Below are 15,170 nucleotides of genomic sequence, written 5' to 3' on the forward strand. Positions count from 1 at the left end.
TATACTCAGTATTGCCAACTTGTGAGAGCACTTTCTACTAAAATCCCTCTAGGGAGAGTCGAGACATGAAACCTTTAATCGGGATCTACAATAGGTGTTTTAAGACTTAAGCCATAAGAAACGACCAATTACAGTCGAATCCAAGGGGAATAATCGACTGTGATTCGCCCATTTCTTATGACTTAAGGCTTAAAATCCTATTGTAGATTCGGGGTTACCCCCGGATTCCAATGAATTTTGCTTCGTATTATCGGAATCCTGTTTTCTGATTGGATGCAGAACGTCGTACGACGAAAATCGAATGCAGTGTGAATCCAGCAATTGGACAATCGGCCAATTAAGTTAATCGAAGTTGGTAAAAGTGGCCTTTTTTTTATTTTTTTTCGAGAGTTGGCAACACTGAACTTGCAATTGCGTTGCACTCTCATTTTTTGCTTGGATTTTTCTAACCTCTTTCCCACAGTGATCGAAGTACATGTAAAAAGCATATATACGTTATTATGTACGGATGAATGGAGGATAGATGAAAATCATAATTTCAATCGTAGGATATAAAACATGTAAGTAAAGTAACAACAATAAATATTGTTTATTTTATCGGAATCTTATGTAAGCAGATTTATACTATGGCTACCTGTCAATTATGCTGGCGTTGGATCAATGTAACGGAATTATTTTAACTATTACGAATTTGAGACTACCCTGATGTATATACGTTATTGAATATTTGCGTCGTACATTACGATTTCACTTTGTTACTTCTGCATCAACATAAGTCGAGCTTTTCGAAATCGTGATATTTAATCACATAAAGGTAAGATACTTTGTTTGTTTCTCAACATGCTTAATAATTCGAAAAAATTTGCTGTTTCTCAAAAACCTCTATTGTGTTGACGAAAGTTAAAAATTTATGTCGCCAGTGGAGACTTCCAGGTCCTTTCTCTCTCTCTCTCTCTCTCTCTCTCTCTCTCTCTCTCTCTCCCCCCGAAACATTTTCATATATTTTGAAAAAATTTTTTATATTAAAATTATGAACATTAATCTTTTTTCTTACAGATGGGCGACATTAAATATTATGGAAAAAGAAGAAGTATTGTAAGAAGAATTGGATCTTTTTTACCATTGAAGCCTCCGCCAAAAATATATGTCAGTGTGACACCATTACACTTGATGACAAATTCAATGATTAATGAGGAAACTAGTAGCAATTATATTGATACAAATGGATATCCTATAAGGTCAGTACATTGTTTCATTAAGTTATGAGTGTCTCACAACCACCGTACAACACTTTCATAGTGTATTCTAGAGGTAAAATAAAGTTAAAAATGCTAATATGAAAATGGGACTACAATAGTTTTTGAATTATAACCAATCAAAGATAGTAGTATCGCTAGATAATCCTTGCGTTCAGTTGCGGGATTCTCTAAACGTTTTATCGACAATTGTCGCTATCGTTAACTAGCGTCAGTCAATGAATGTTGCGCTTTCTTCTAGGATTGTCTTGCCATTGGCTGTCGTCAGTTAACGATAGTGACAATCATCGATAAGACGTTTAGAGAATCCCGCTACAGGCTCATTTACGCGTGCGTCGATCTGATACTGTATTCATAGTTAATATTGAATTTTTTTTATTACACAACTGATTATTAACAACATTAGCAATTATTGTTATTGGAATTACCTGACACACAAGTTTCACACTTGAGAAACAACATGAAAAATAATTATAAAAATTAATTCATTGCTTCTTTAACATTTTTTATCTTAAGACAAATAAAATCGTGTAATTATTAATTATCATTTATAATAATATCGTGTATTTATAAATCAAAGGAATAAATTAAATCATATAAAATTCTAATATAAACGGATTTATCTTCCACTTCGCAAAAGTTGAGTCTGCTGACACTGACAACTGCGCATTGATTTAATCTATTATTCCGCATTAAAAAAATAAAACCTGCATAAAGTAAATAAGGTAGATTTTGATATGAAGATATTGCATAAAGTAGATCTATTAAGATTGTTTAATTATTATTTTCCATTTTCACGTATATTCTTTCTCAAGTTTTCAACTCCTGAGAGAAGTAAAATATATAATTTCCATAAAAAAAATCAAGATTTTATGATTTTAATAGAAATTTAAATTGTTAAAAAAATATGGGCGATTTAATCTTACTTCTTTAATTTATTAATACACAATTACATGATAATTAATTAATAATTACATGATTCCATTTGTCTCAAGACAAAAAAATGTTAGACAAGCAACATATTAAATTTAATTATAATTATTTTTGATGTTGTTTCTCAAGCATAAAATTTTTGTGTGACATTTAATAATTTTAATAACAATAATTGAGAATGCTGTTTTATATATATAAATAATTACGGTTGTGTAATAAAAAAAATTTAATATTAACTGTGAATGCAGTATCAGGTCGATGCACGCGTAACTGCAAGCGCATCGATGAGTGCGCGGATTTTATGCGATCCTACCGGCTATTTTTATATAATCAATTATAATTTAAAAACTATTGTAGCCTCGATATTTTCGTATTAGAATTTTTTACCTCTAGAATACGCTATGAAAATATTATATGGCGATTTTGAGATACTCTGTATAATTAAATATGTACATATTTTTTTACTGTGTAATATTTTTAAAATTGAGTTTGTAACAGTAATAATTTTTTTTACAACAGGTCAGATTTGTTGGAGCCGATTAGTTTTGGATCAGAAGTACGATTGCTCGCGTTAGAGCAAGAATTACAAGAGCTTAGAGAACAAATTTCAACAATTGTGAAAAATAATAAATTGTCCAAATGTATGTAAGAAGTATATTTTGTTATACTCAAAAATATCCGAAAAGATTTAAAGATTCATGTTTGTCTTATAGATGCATCTGTAGCGTCTCTGCCCAATGGAGAAGATAATCTAAAGTCTTTGTCAGTGCCACCACCACCTCCACCTCCACCACCGCTTCCACTTCCATTTTTGCCACCTACAACACCCCATATCGCGAGAAGGGCTAGTTTACAAGATCATAAAATTGAAGATCGCAAGAAAATTCTATTGAGTGTAGAGAAATCGACGGGTGATATGCTGAAGGATATCGATAATGTAAAATTAAGACCAGTTGCAAGGTAGTTGAGATTAATATTTATATAAAATTTTTGGTAAAAACTTTCATCTAAACTTTCATCATAGATTAATTATGTAGATAAATTTTGTAGTAAACAGAAGTTGAAATCAATTTTTTAATACATTGTAATTTACATTAGAATAGATTTACAATATAGTTGTGAGGTCCTTTTTTAATTCACCGATTAATAAATAGTGGTAAATCTTGATTAACTCATTAAGTTTCAGCAGATCTACATGCTTTTCTGTTTCCAAGGTTGCTACAAAATTAGAAACCAGAAAAACAGGGAAATGTCAGGAAAATCAAAGAAAAATCAAGGAATTTGTAAAATTTTTTGGAAAATTAAAATTCTTGACTTTAAAGAAATTTAATATACATCATATTACGCAGCTTTGGAATAATACTAACTTAACAATAAAATGCAGACGATGTTAGCAACATTAATAGTAATTTACGTTACTATATTAAATTACCCCCTCAACAAAATATTTGACGGTTTACAAATCAGGACGAAAGTACAAAAAAATTCACAATAATATTGAAAGCATGAGGGAAAATCACGAAATTTTGTCTGGAAATCAGGGAAGTTATGGAATTTTAGAATGAGGAATTTGGGATAATCCTGGTTTTAAATCCTTGTAATTCACGCCTTAATCGAAATTTTTTAGATAGCAATTAATATTTAGGTATAAAAAGTTTTTTCCGAAAATTTAATCTGTGATGAGAGGTGGGACATCTGGGAAAAAGATATAAAAGGTTACAGAGAGAGTGACTTCTATCTTTTTATTGACAAGTAGTCACTTGTGTGTAAGACTTCACCCCATCCTCATATCATTAAAAGAGATATACGCTCCTGTTCAGTTAGCATTAGTATTTTAAGTAAATATTTTACAATCAAAAATAACTGTGTGGGGGAGGGAAAGAAAAGGAGGGAGGAAAAGATAGAGATACACACAAACACACGCGACAGACACACAGACTCTATGCGATACATCTTAGGTAATGTTAATACCGACGGTATTGTAATTTTCAAATCTTATAACTCGAAAAGTGTTAATTAAAAAAAGACTTTATTATAGTGTTTTTAAAAGCTCTTGACACCAGCTGTTAAATTCTGAAATAAAAAGTAGGATGTTTCATTTTAAAAAATCGACTTGACCTTGATCTATTCTTGATGGCGTCACCCAAAATCAAATTGATAAGATCAGTAAATTGATTATTTTAAACCCTACAACTTTTGTATGAAACATTTTTCTCAAAAATGCTTACTTTTTAAGATATTTAAGAGGTCCAGGACTTTTTGTACACTTTGTATTTTTCAATTCATATTTATTGAAGGTGAATGTATATAAAAAATTATTATTTTTTATTCACGTATAGTATTAGAAAGCATAATTTCTCATTTGTAAAACTATAATTCAATGTCTAATAGTGATTGTACAAGAACTGAGAGTTCTTAGAAAATAAAATAAGATTGTATATTGATCTTTTATAGGTCTCCAGGCGGCCATCCCATGCGGGTGAAACGTGAGAATAGTCCATGCAATGATTTGCAGGAAATTTTACGAAGGCGCTACATTGCAATGCAATCTCCCGATAGCAAGAATTCATCAGCTAATTTAGCTATGGATAATTCATTTTGAATGGATTCAAAATATATTGTCCATAATTAAGTATGTGAAAGTACTTTCGAATATTTTCTTTATACGTATATTTATACGAAATTTAGGGCTTTTACAATAATCAAGCATGATCTGTCATACGTTTGACTTATAGTAATTATGTTTGAATTTTTTCACTTTGCATTAACTCAAGTCTAAAATAAGAGACTTATGCCCGTATCAGACTAGAGATTGATATTGGATTGGAATTTATCAGAAAAAGAAAACTAGTTTCAAGTTTTAGTGACCTTTGCTCTTTGATTGATCAACTTTCAATCTCTATAGTCTGATACGGGTTTTAAACCAAAGATCAATTTGCTATAGCATTGTGACTCAGATAAAATTTTTGTTTTCTAATGAAATGATAATCAACATTTTTTTGATAAGTTTAAAGAAAACTATTTTAGTTTATATTTATGATTAAAATGATTATTCCAAGGGTAGGATCCTAGCTCGTAGCTCGGCATGACTCTGTATTGTTCGCTATGGCTCACCATGGCTTGGAAAGTCTCTACGTGCCATGGGATCAGGATAGTTCGTCATCGCTCGCGGTTTGTGGCTCATGACACATCGTTTTCGAAGATGGCGGTAAGTTTTGCGAGTCAAAAAAGCCTTTGTGATAGACAAGCCGACAAGACATCTTGCGCTGTTGAGCAAATGATCGCTCGTCAATGATCGCGTTCAGCAGAATGCTTATTTTGCAAATGTTGAAAGTTTTCTTCGCTGATAATAAGACTACAGAAGATCTAAAGTATAATTCTGTCAGCGCGAAAGAAACTTCCAACAATAGCGAAACAAATATTCTACTAAACGTGGTCAATGCTTGCACAAAGTCATTTTATATAAATTTTTTTCACATAATTATAGATTCGATAATTTTTTTATTATCCTACTCCTGAATACTACGACTTTGAATGATCAAAAAATCTTAACTTACAATAATAAGTGTCTCGATCAGCAACAATAAATATGCTCTGACATATTTATATGCAAGCATAAAGAAATTGGGTGCAACGACGCACGGCAGTTCTAATTATTTCGTTTAGTCAAGGCACGAGCCCTGGCGACCCCCCTTGGACTCGCATAATTTATCGACAGTTCGGCCGGTTCGGCGAACTGATAATCCATGAGCCGCGAGCTATGGCGAGCAATAGCAAGTCACTCTGTTCCTACGATGAAGCTCGCCGTGGGTCATAGCTCGTTATGTGGCAAGCTTGATTCAGTTCTCCGTGGGATTGCCGTGGGACTGAGATTTTAGCCTTTTTTATATCAATTTTGGGACTGATCCTGTGATGAGCTTAAGCGAGCCAAGACGTATCACGAACCATATCGTGCCATGTGGACCGTGGAATTCTACCTTAATATTGTACATAAGGCTATTATTGAAGTCTCGAGTTAATGATTTTTCTTACAAGATCTAGCTATAGGAATTTTCTCTCTTGTCTGAAATAAGTAAATATTATTTTCGTGATGATTTGTGACAAAAAATGGAATATATAGTTCCTATTATCATTTATAGATTATTAATATATAAATGAAAAATTTTTATTACTAATTCGCATAAGTAAAATATAAATTTTAATTTAATTAACAAATATTAATATTGTAATCATTTGTAATTCTATTTAATTTAAGAGTATCATACATGTTTACGAATATTATGTAATGAATATTTGTTTCAGTAGTATGAATGTATGTTTGACGTATAAATGAAATTTTATTTTAGAGAATATCTCATTAATTTCTTTTTTCTTGACCTTTAAATATTTCTGTAAGTACTATAGGTGAATATTAAAATTTATGTACACAGATATTTACATGTAAAAGATTGTTTCATTTATTTTAACACTTTTATACTTGCGTAATGTTATCAATTAGTACTTATAGGTTTTACAAAACTTCAGCATATAGTCGTTATGGCTTTATTCGACATTACTTATACATTTTTTCGAATTATATGTTGTATAATTTGACATTAATGCCGATATACAACATAAGATTCGAAAAAATATGTAAGTAATGTAGAAGTGTCATTTTCATAAATAATACGTAAAGGAATGTACAAAAAAGAACAAGTTATTATAACATAAAAAACACTTTTATTTTTAAGTTTTATTTTAAAACTTAAAAGGGACAAGTACATATATTTTAATTTTTATTTGTAATTAAATTTAGTTGTAATAATAAATAAAGATATAAATTGGTATAATTTTTTATTTTGAACAAATAAAATTACGGAACGCAGCCACAATAAAAATGTACTAACATCATAAAACTCTGGTTTATTATTTATAACTATTTTTTGTTCAGATAAAACATGCAATAATTTCGGTCTGCTGGATTCCGGCGAAATATGCAATAGATTATCATGAATTATTTGGACTTCACCATTTCTTTTGCTATCTTTGTGACATTTATCCTCAGATGAAGGTTAATATAATAAAAATCTTGTATATATTACGAACAGAAAGGGCATGAGAAATTGAAAAGCCACCGACTTTTAAAACTCACTATTTTTGACTAACACTCTGTTAGGTTAGATTATTGCTACCCAATTCACGTATTTCGTACCCAATCGACTCTCATCGCCACTGTTCGGCTCGCCATATATGCGCGCGCAACATATTTTATCCCCGATTCTGCCTGGCCCAATCGCCATAATTGGCTGCGTTCAGCAGAGAAAGCAGCTTTGCAACTGTTGTAAAATTCTTCAATACGATTGGTTCTTGCTTTTGGTTCCTTACAGATCTAAACGTATAAACCAATCATATTGAAGAATTTTACAACAGTTGCAAAGCTGCTTTCTCTGCTGAACGCAGCCATTCTATCTTCGTTGTTTATTAGACGTAAAACAAGGATAGAATGACACAATAGCGCTAATAGCGTCTCCCTGAACGCACCTTTAAGGTTTGTTCGCGTCGCAAGCTCCAACATGCTTCTACCATAGCTCCTACTCACTCTATCAAGCGCGTTGGCCCTTATTCTTGAAAAGTATCGCATACGAAAAACTAGGGAAATACTATGCGTTACATATACTAGCCATCGGAATTGACCAATGTTTGCTTCAAACAAAATGACAAATGCGATTGGTCAATTCCGATGGACTAACTGGCCAGTTAAGTTAACTGAGCTTGGTGACAATGGCCCTTAGTGTTTCTTACACGTTTGTACGTTACACAAATGTGTAAGAAACACTAAACAACTGTATGTACAATTCACACAGACGACGGTGCTGCGCATGCGCATTGCGAACATTTGGGATTTTCTAGCTTTCTCTCTCGTACAGATGTTAGCTTCACGTCTGATATAAGCAATTCCTCTTTCAGTAGTATACGTTCTAAGCTTTCAATAGCTGCGTTCAACGGACTCAACAGTTGAGTGAGTGCTCGCTGCTATTGATGTATTCTTCCAGATCTAAAATGCTGATTGGATGATCTAAAAGAATACACCAATAACAGCGAGTTAGATGTAAACACACAGTGTGTTATATTACAATTACCTTATTTTGCTGACATTTCATGTTATATATACGTTACATGTAACAGTAGGCCTGTTCTTTTTAGCTGAACTTTTGCACCAGTTCATCTTTCTTCCTTTTCTCTCCAGGAGGAAACAACAAATACAATGCATGAGCTGTTCTCAAGTGCGAACTCTTGAGTTATCGTGTCACTTTTTAGTTTTAATATAACTATATAAAAATTATTACAGATATTAAATAAATCTATCACTAAATATGAAGCAGAGACATGCATGCACACAATATAAATAGTACAGATTCACAAAGCAACAATTTGATGTAGAAATCGATCAATTTATCCATGAAAGATATAGAAAAAAGTGGTTAAAATCACAAAATTTAAAATATCTTTTTTATCGCTGCAACAATCACAACGATTTTTTTATACACAGATTGGCAAACTAAAAAGGCACATTCTGTGTGAAATACTCTTATGATCTAATAGTTTCATCGTAAAGCTCAATGCGAACTCTTGAGCGATGCGCATTCTTGGACGGTCTTATCCTATATGTTGATATCATATAAATTAATTGCATAAAATGCAAAAACACACATTATGGAAAAATATCTCATGTATCAGTGTTTGAATATTACAGTTAGATTATCCAAAAGAAAACAATTAACAAAATATTTCATATTTTATATAAAAATATGCCATACTTGTAAAATATTCACTTCTCGATGACATTATTTTAATATTTTGATATAAGTATAAAATAATCATTTTAAAAAGTATCAATTTTATTTATAAAAATTATATGTAAAAATATGTAATTTACACATGTAAAAATGTGTAAAAATTTTTACTTCAATTTTTTTATTTCAATTTTTATTATATATAACAGATTATGAGCTTATCACCAATTCATTTAGACTGATTAATTTTTCCTTTACCATTATGATCTGAAAGAATTTTTACGTTCATTATTCTGTTACTATCAATAAAATTTTTATAAGCATTGACTTATCAATGGAGAACTACTTTCATGCGCATCATCCCGTACATTCATGTGCGGGCGATACAATAGTGTATAACGTACACGCGAGGATGTGAAGATCCTGGTATACATGCATGCGATTTTCGCAACGACCTGCGTCTCACTGATTCGACGATCATTTCGAGGTGAAGGCACAGTCGAAGCAACGCGTTCCATTCAGTATACCGACGACCATAGTACTGCTAAGACATATACTACTTTCCGCAAAGTGTGTCTTGCATTGTGTAAACACAGGTGTGCATTTTCGTGCCTAATTTATATTTTTTTGAATATTGTTTCTCTTCTCATACTCCTGCTCACATGACTACAAACGCAATTTCTTGTGTGGAACAATGATCAATAGGTAACAATATGTGTTATATTTTTTTAAATTGTTATACCGTGTAACAACGTTTCTGTTTTTCAATATCTGAATGATTTTTATATATTTTTAGCTGCTAAAAAAGAAGATAAAGTTAAAAAAGTTCCATCACAGATTTTAAGAAATGAAAGGCTTTATTTTCAAAAATTTATTCTACAAATTTAAACAATTTCCAACCATTATTTTTCTTACTTTACGAAATAAAATACATAAGAATTATTCAGATGTTCAAGAAACAAAAACGTTGCATATTAGCGTAATTTTTTAACATTAAGTATTGCCAATAAATTTTATTATTTTAATATATCATTTAAAATTGTTAACGATAAAAGGGACTTCATATTGTCATATTTATTTTCATATTGTAAAACATATTTAAATTCCTTATAGCTATATATTACAAAACTGTTTTATTACTTAATTCAAAGCAAAATTTATAAAAATTGAAAATTGATGAAATTTTTAAAAAATTATATTCTTTTTCTTAGTGTGTGTAAAATTTCTCAGTATAAGAAATACTCATTACTTGTTGAGAAATAAAAAATGGAAATTTTGGTTGCAATGCATTTTGAGTTATATAATTAAACCTTCTTATATGTAATCTTATTTTGTATATTTATTCTTATTAAATAATTTTTATTTTTAAAATGAGATTATTCGAGAATAAAATCAAATATAATTTTATGATGAGTTAATTTTTGGTTCCATTCAAAATGTAAGTTCAATAAATTAAATATTATGAAATATTCTCTCTCTTCCTCCTATAATAAAATTTGCGTGTCAAATCGCGATAGTCGAATTCATTGTTGCCCCTTTTCCGTGATTCTGATTGATTCTCTCGCTTTGCTCATTTCATACTATGAGAGTAATTGTCAGCACAAGATGTTCTGACAAGTCACAAAGATTCAATTATCGTGATTGATCTGTGTACTTATACGAATATGTATATTTGTATTTGTATACTTTTTGTATTTAAAGGCACCTTCAGACGGTATGGCCAATGTGTAAGCCAACTTTGCACACATTCGCTAAATGTTGACTACATTCAATATGGATAATTATGTATGTCATATATGTGTATGATATTTGCTAATGTTGGCATACGTTGGCCATATCGTCTAGAGACACCTTTATATTTAAATAGCACGCGAGCAATGCACATCTGTCTTGCCTAGTAATATAAATATTATATGTATAATATGTTAGATTAATATTTATAATGTATATGAATAATGTATATTGGCCATCTCGCAATACGAATTTGCGATTCTCTCTGTCCTTTTCAATCTATTTTTTACAATAATAATTATAGTCGCATTAAGATAATTAAGGCAAAAAGCAGGTTTAATAATCTATATTAGAAACATGCAACGGAAAATACAATACAATCAACAGTAAGAAGATTTATACAGTGAAAGTCAATTAATTCTGCATCAAGATTAGAACGTTTACCGTCTTCATCATGTAAGAAACATTTATGGTTTACTACTCGTTGATTGCAATTGAATCGCAGCATATGCGAAACGTGAGATTATTCCGCGCGCGTATTGATACGACTTCAGGAATCTAATTCTCAAGAAATAAATTCATTGCCATCTTTTCTCTGCATTTGCCAATAACAAACTACTAGATTTCTATTAATTGCATTAGTTGCTTCAATGAGATGTCTGCTATTGGTTGCAGACATTTCTGTTCCATAAATATGACTATGTCCTTTTAATTATAGTATCTTGTAATTGCGATTAGAAAATTGTAATTACATCAACTAAGAGACTATAATTAAAAACACATAGTCACATTTATGTAACAGAAATGAAATTATAATCAATAAAATTTTAATTTGAAAACTCAAAAGAATATGAGAGTCTCCAAATTAAAATTTTATTAAAGTGGATTCTGTTTAACTCATTCTTGATTTTATTGGAACCATGTTGAAAAAATTTTTTAATTCGATTTATCAAAGCACTTTAATAAATAATTCATACTGAATAATTAATTTTGTCAAAATTTTGACTATTTTTCCAACATATACATTATTATGTATATGTTGGAAAAAGATCTCGAACGGAGTGTCGATAGAAGTATTAGTCGATTAAGTAATTTCAACGGATAATGTTTTCAAATTTAATGTACATTACAACGTACGCAGAATAAAAAGAGCGTAAAAATTAAAGGTTCAACTTTTAAAAAATTTATTACATTGACTGAAATTTAAATTTATATTGGAAAGAATATTAACGATTTTGGAATATATGTGTAATAAATAACGAACAACAGATGTAAAAATGCGTATTTGACAATCTTTATTTTTAACTCGAATGATTACGCAACTATATTAATTCGGCATCTGTTATGTCACATGATTTTGTTGCAGTTAACATCGCGGTTAAAGATTGAAAGTGAGTTTCGTCGGTTATTAGAAAGCAGCGCGCCGACACGCCGATATGACAAAATGTTCGCAAATTGATAAATTAATCGTGAATTTGCATTATATCAAAGCTAACTAATGCATACGTAAATCTTTGTCGTCTTGTCGTATACAAAAAAATAATAAAGTAGAATGTAAAGATATTAACTTTTTGTGTCACGAATTTTTGTATTAAACCGATTTTTTTGTTAAACTTTGTTAACCGGGGATTTTTCGAGCCACTGATTACAAATCAGAAATCAAAATTTTAAAATTCAAAATGGTTGATTCAATGTGGCAGACCAATAATTCAAATAACTTTGAATAAAATATTTAGTATATTTTATTATTTATAAAAATAAATTATTTCATAAGAAATAGGTTCTAATAATGATGGAAGGTACAATTCCAATATATTTCTGATATTGAGACCCTAAGTTCACGCACGCGATCGGCGTGGCGCGACGTGGTGGCAACGGCTCGTCTGCTATGAGTGATCGAGTCAGCCGTGAAGTCCGTTTTATATCATTTCGATGTTGCCATTTTCGGTGTTCGAAAATCTTCATCTCAGATTTAGATGCAGCGATTAAAATACTCAGAAATCAAGTTTTTAATAAGACTATTTCTTCATTCGTTTTTTATCCATGATTATCAGTTTCGCTATTTTGGATTTCAAAATTTGGAAATTTTGACCTCAGATTAATAGCGTTTTCGACCCGGCCGAGTTTGCATCAACCTGGGTGATTCATGGCGTTTTGTGTTCTCCTATTGGTAGAGCGTGTAACGTCAACCAATAGGAAAGATTAATCCAACCCAGGTTGGTGCAACCCGATTGGGCCGAAAACGCTATAAGATTCAGTGATCCAAAAAACCTCTAGAACACAATTATACGAGATATTTGAACTATTTATTCGGATTTACAGTAGAAAATGTCGATTTTTCTATATTTTTCAAAGATTATAAATTTTTAATAAAAAAAAACAATATAGCGAAAAAATCTGAAAAATTTTGAAAAATACTTTAGGATGTCCTAAATGAGTGCCTAAATTGCCATTTTGATATTGATAATAATTTAGTAGAAAATGCATTTTTTCAAAAAAGCCATAAATTTTGACTACCCAATCAGCAGACCATGTTTTTTAAATGTTTTTTAAACGTTTATTTCTCATTAATTTTACATTTTTCACGATTTGTTTTCAAAATTCATTAACGTTTATTTAACATTTATTAAATGTTTATTTTCAATTATAATTTTTCATTTGAAATAAATGATTGAAAGAATTATTTTAAACGTTTATTTAATGTTTGTTTTGAATTTACTTTTTATTTAAAATAATGGTTTGAAAAAATATTTTTTAAACGTTTATTTAATGTTTATTAACTGTTTATTTAACATTAACTGTTCGTTTGAAATAAAGGTTTAAAGAAATATTTTTTAAACGATTGTTTAACGTTTAGTAAATGTTCATTTCACATTAATTATTTGTTTGAAATAATGATTTAAAGAAACATTTATTTAATGTTTATTAAATTTTTTTTAAATGTTTATTATAATTAATTTTACGTTTTATGATTCCTTTTCAAAATAACACGTTTTAAACGTTTATATAAAATTTATTAAATGTTGGTTTTTTGTTATTCATTTATTTAAAATATTTTATTTAATTAAAAACACATTTATTTAACGTCTATTATAAATATGTAAAAAATGTTATTATTTTCCAAAACTAAAATTAATAAAAAACGGATCGGAATAATAAAATAATCACGGAAGAAAAGTTAACACAATATAATTGCGTTAAGTGTTCTATATATGGACAATAAGAACTGTGTGCATCGATAGTTATAAGTGGCGTAACGGATAAGGTACGAGACTCATAACTCTTAAGATCCCAGGTTCAAAATTCGGCCAGTTAGTGAAAAAGATTAAAATATAATTAAAAATTAGAATTAATTAATAAAATTAGTTGTCTAAGGTTTAGGCATTGTTGATAAAAAAGAATAAGAAAAAAAATTCTACGTTATTTTTTCTAATTTTGTTCAAATAATTTTAACATTAAAAACCGTTTGTTTAATGTTGAAGAAATGTTTCTTTAAACGTTAAATAAACGTTTTGTAAACGTTAAAAAATGTTTTTTAAATGTAAAGAAAACGTTTTTTTAATTAATAAAAAAGGATCTATCCCATTAATTAATCGTTTTTTAAAATATTTTTTAAACGTTTTTTGCAATGAAAAAAAAAACGTTCAAAAAACATTTCAGAAACATTTCTTTGCTGATTGGGTACTTATTCAATTATAGTAATCATGGTTGGCAAATAAAAATTTATGATTGCTTTTTTTTTAATACTTACTTTTTAACACTTTTTTTGGATACTTTATTTATGTTTTATGGATTCTATGAAAATAAAAAACCGAAACTTAACGTTAAGAAATTCATCAAAATAATTAAAAATTAAGTAGAAAAAGGTGGGATCCTGAGGGTCCTGTCATAACGCAAAGGTTAATGAACTTTTAAGCGGATACGATAAATTCTATGAATATATGTAGATACATACGCGAATTAATGTGCACATACACATACAAAATAAACTATTAATATATGCTAGTAATCAGCGAAAAAATGCGTGATTTTTATATTTTATTTCCTGAAGATATAAATGCTGTTTTTAAAGAAACAATAACATACATGTATTAAGAAGATTTAATTGTGAAAAATAAAAAATATAAAAGAAATAAATTTAACTAATATAAAGGATTCTTAATGACAAAACAATATAACAATAAAAAAAGGTATGTAAGAGTCAATCATAAAATCGCACAATATGAAGTTATATAACGAAGTTATTACATAAAATGTATTGAGCTCTAAAATTCAAATATACATGAAAAATATATATAAATTAATATTACATGTTTCCGCTTCTTGATTGAGCCATCTTCAGATATTTGATTAACCGCCATAGCACTTGCAATATTTCACGTACACTTGATTGATTTACAAACGAATTTGTCATTATTATTAGTCACTATACCGATTAATTATTTAGCGACTGAGAATTAAATTCAAGAAAGAAATA

General features: G+C 29.5%; 2 protein-coding genes across 4 annotated transcripts in view; both read left to right on the plus strand.

Moving 5' to 3' along the window:
- Positions 1 to 400: 400 nt before the first annotated feature.
- Positions 401 to 4,885, plus strand: LOC108724171 (mitochondrial fission regulator 2). 2 transcript variants are annotated; one of them, XM_018450379.1, is made up of 6 exons: positions 401 to 560; positions 618 to 814; positions 1,057 to 1,238; positions 2,709 to 2,830; positions 2,903 to 3,149; positions 4,644 to 4,885. In XM_018450379.1, exons 3-6 carry the CDS (start codon positions 1,057 to 1,059, stop codon positions 4,789 to 4,791), a joined length of 699 nt encoding a protein of 232 aa, XP_018305881.1. In that variant the 5' UTR covers positions 401 to 560; positions 618 to 814; the 3' UTR covers positions 4,792 to 4,885. The 2 variants fall into 2 exon arrangements, with proteins under 2 accessions (XP_018305881.1, XP_018305880.1); XM_018450378.1 differs by having other exon boundaries at positions 401 to 814.
- A 4,650-nt stretch (positions 4,886 to 9,535) lies between these two features.
- Positions 9,536 to 15,170, plus strand: part of LOC108724169 (short-chain dehydrogenase/reductase family 16C member 6) — a 28,650-nt gene continuing 23,015 nt past the window's right edge. Inside the window, exon 1 of one of the 2 annotated variants that reach the window (XM_018450377.1) lies at positions 9,536 to 9,558. The gene's annotated coding sequence lies outside the window, so the exon portion shown is untranslated. Of the gene's footprint in view, positions 9,559 to 9,601; positions 9,668 to 15,170 lie in introns of those variants that run through there. The other variant, XM_018450376.1, reaches the window with a different exon arrangement.

This window comes from Mycetomoellerius zeteki, unplaced genomic scaffold, assembly GCF_001594055.1.
Source record: "Mycetomoellerius zeteki isolate Tzet28-1 unplaced genomic scaffold, Tzet1.0 scaffold28, whole genome shotgun sequence".
NCBI lineage: Eukaryota > Metazoa > Arthropoda > Insecta > Hymenoptera > Formicidae > Mycetomoellerius > Mycetomoellerius zeteki.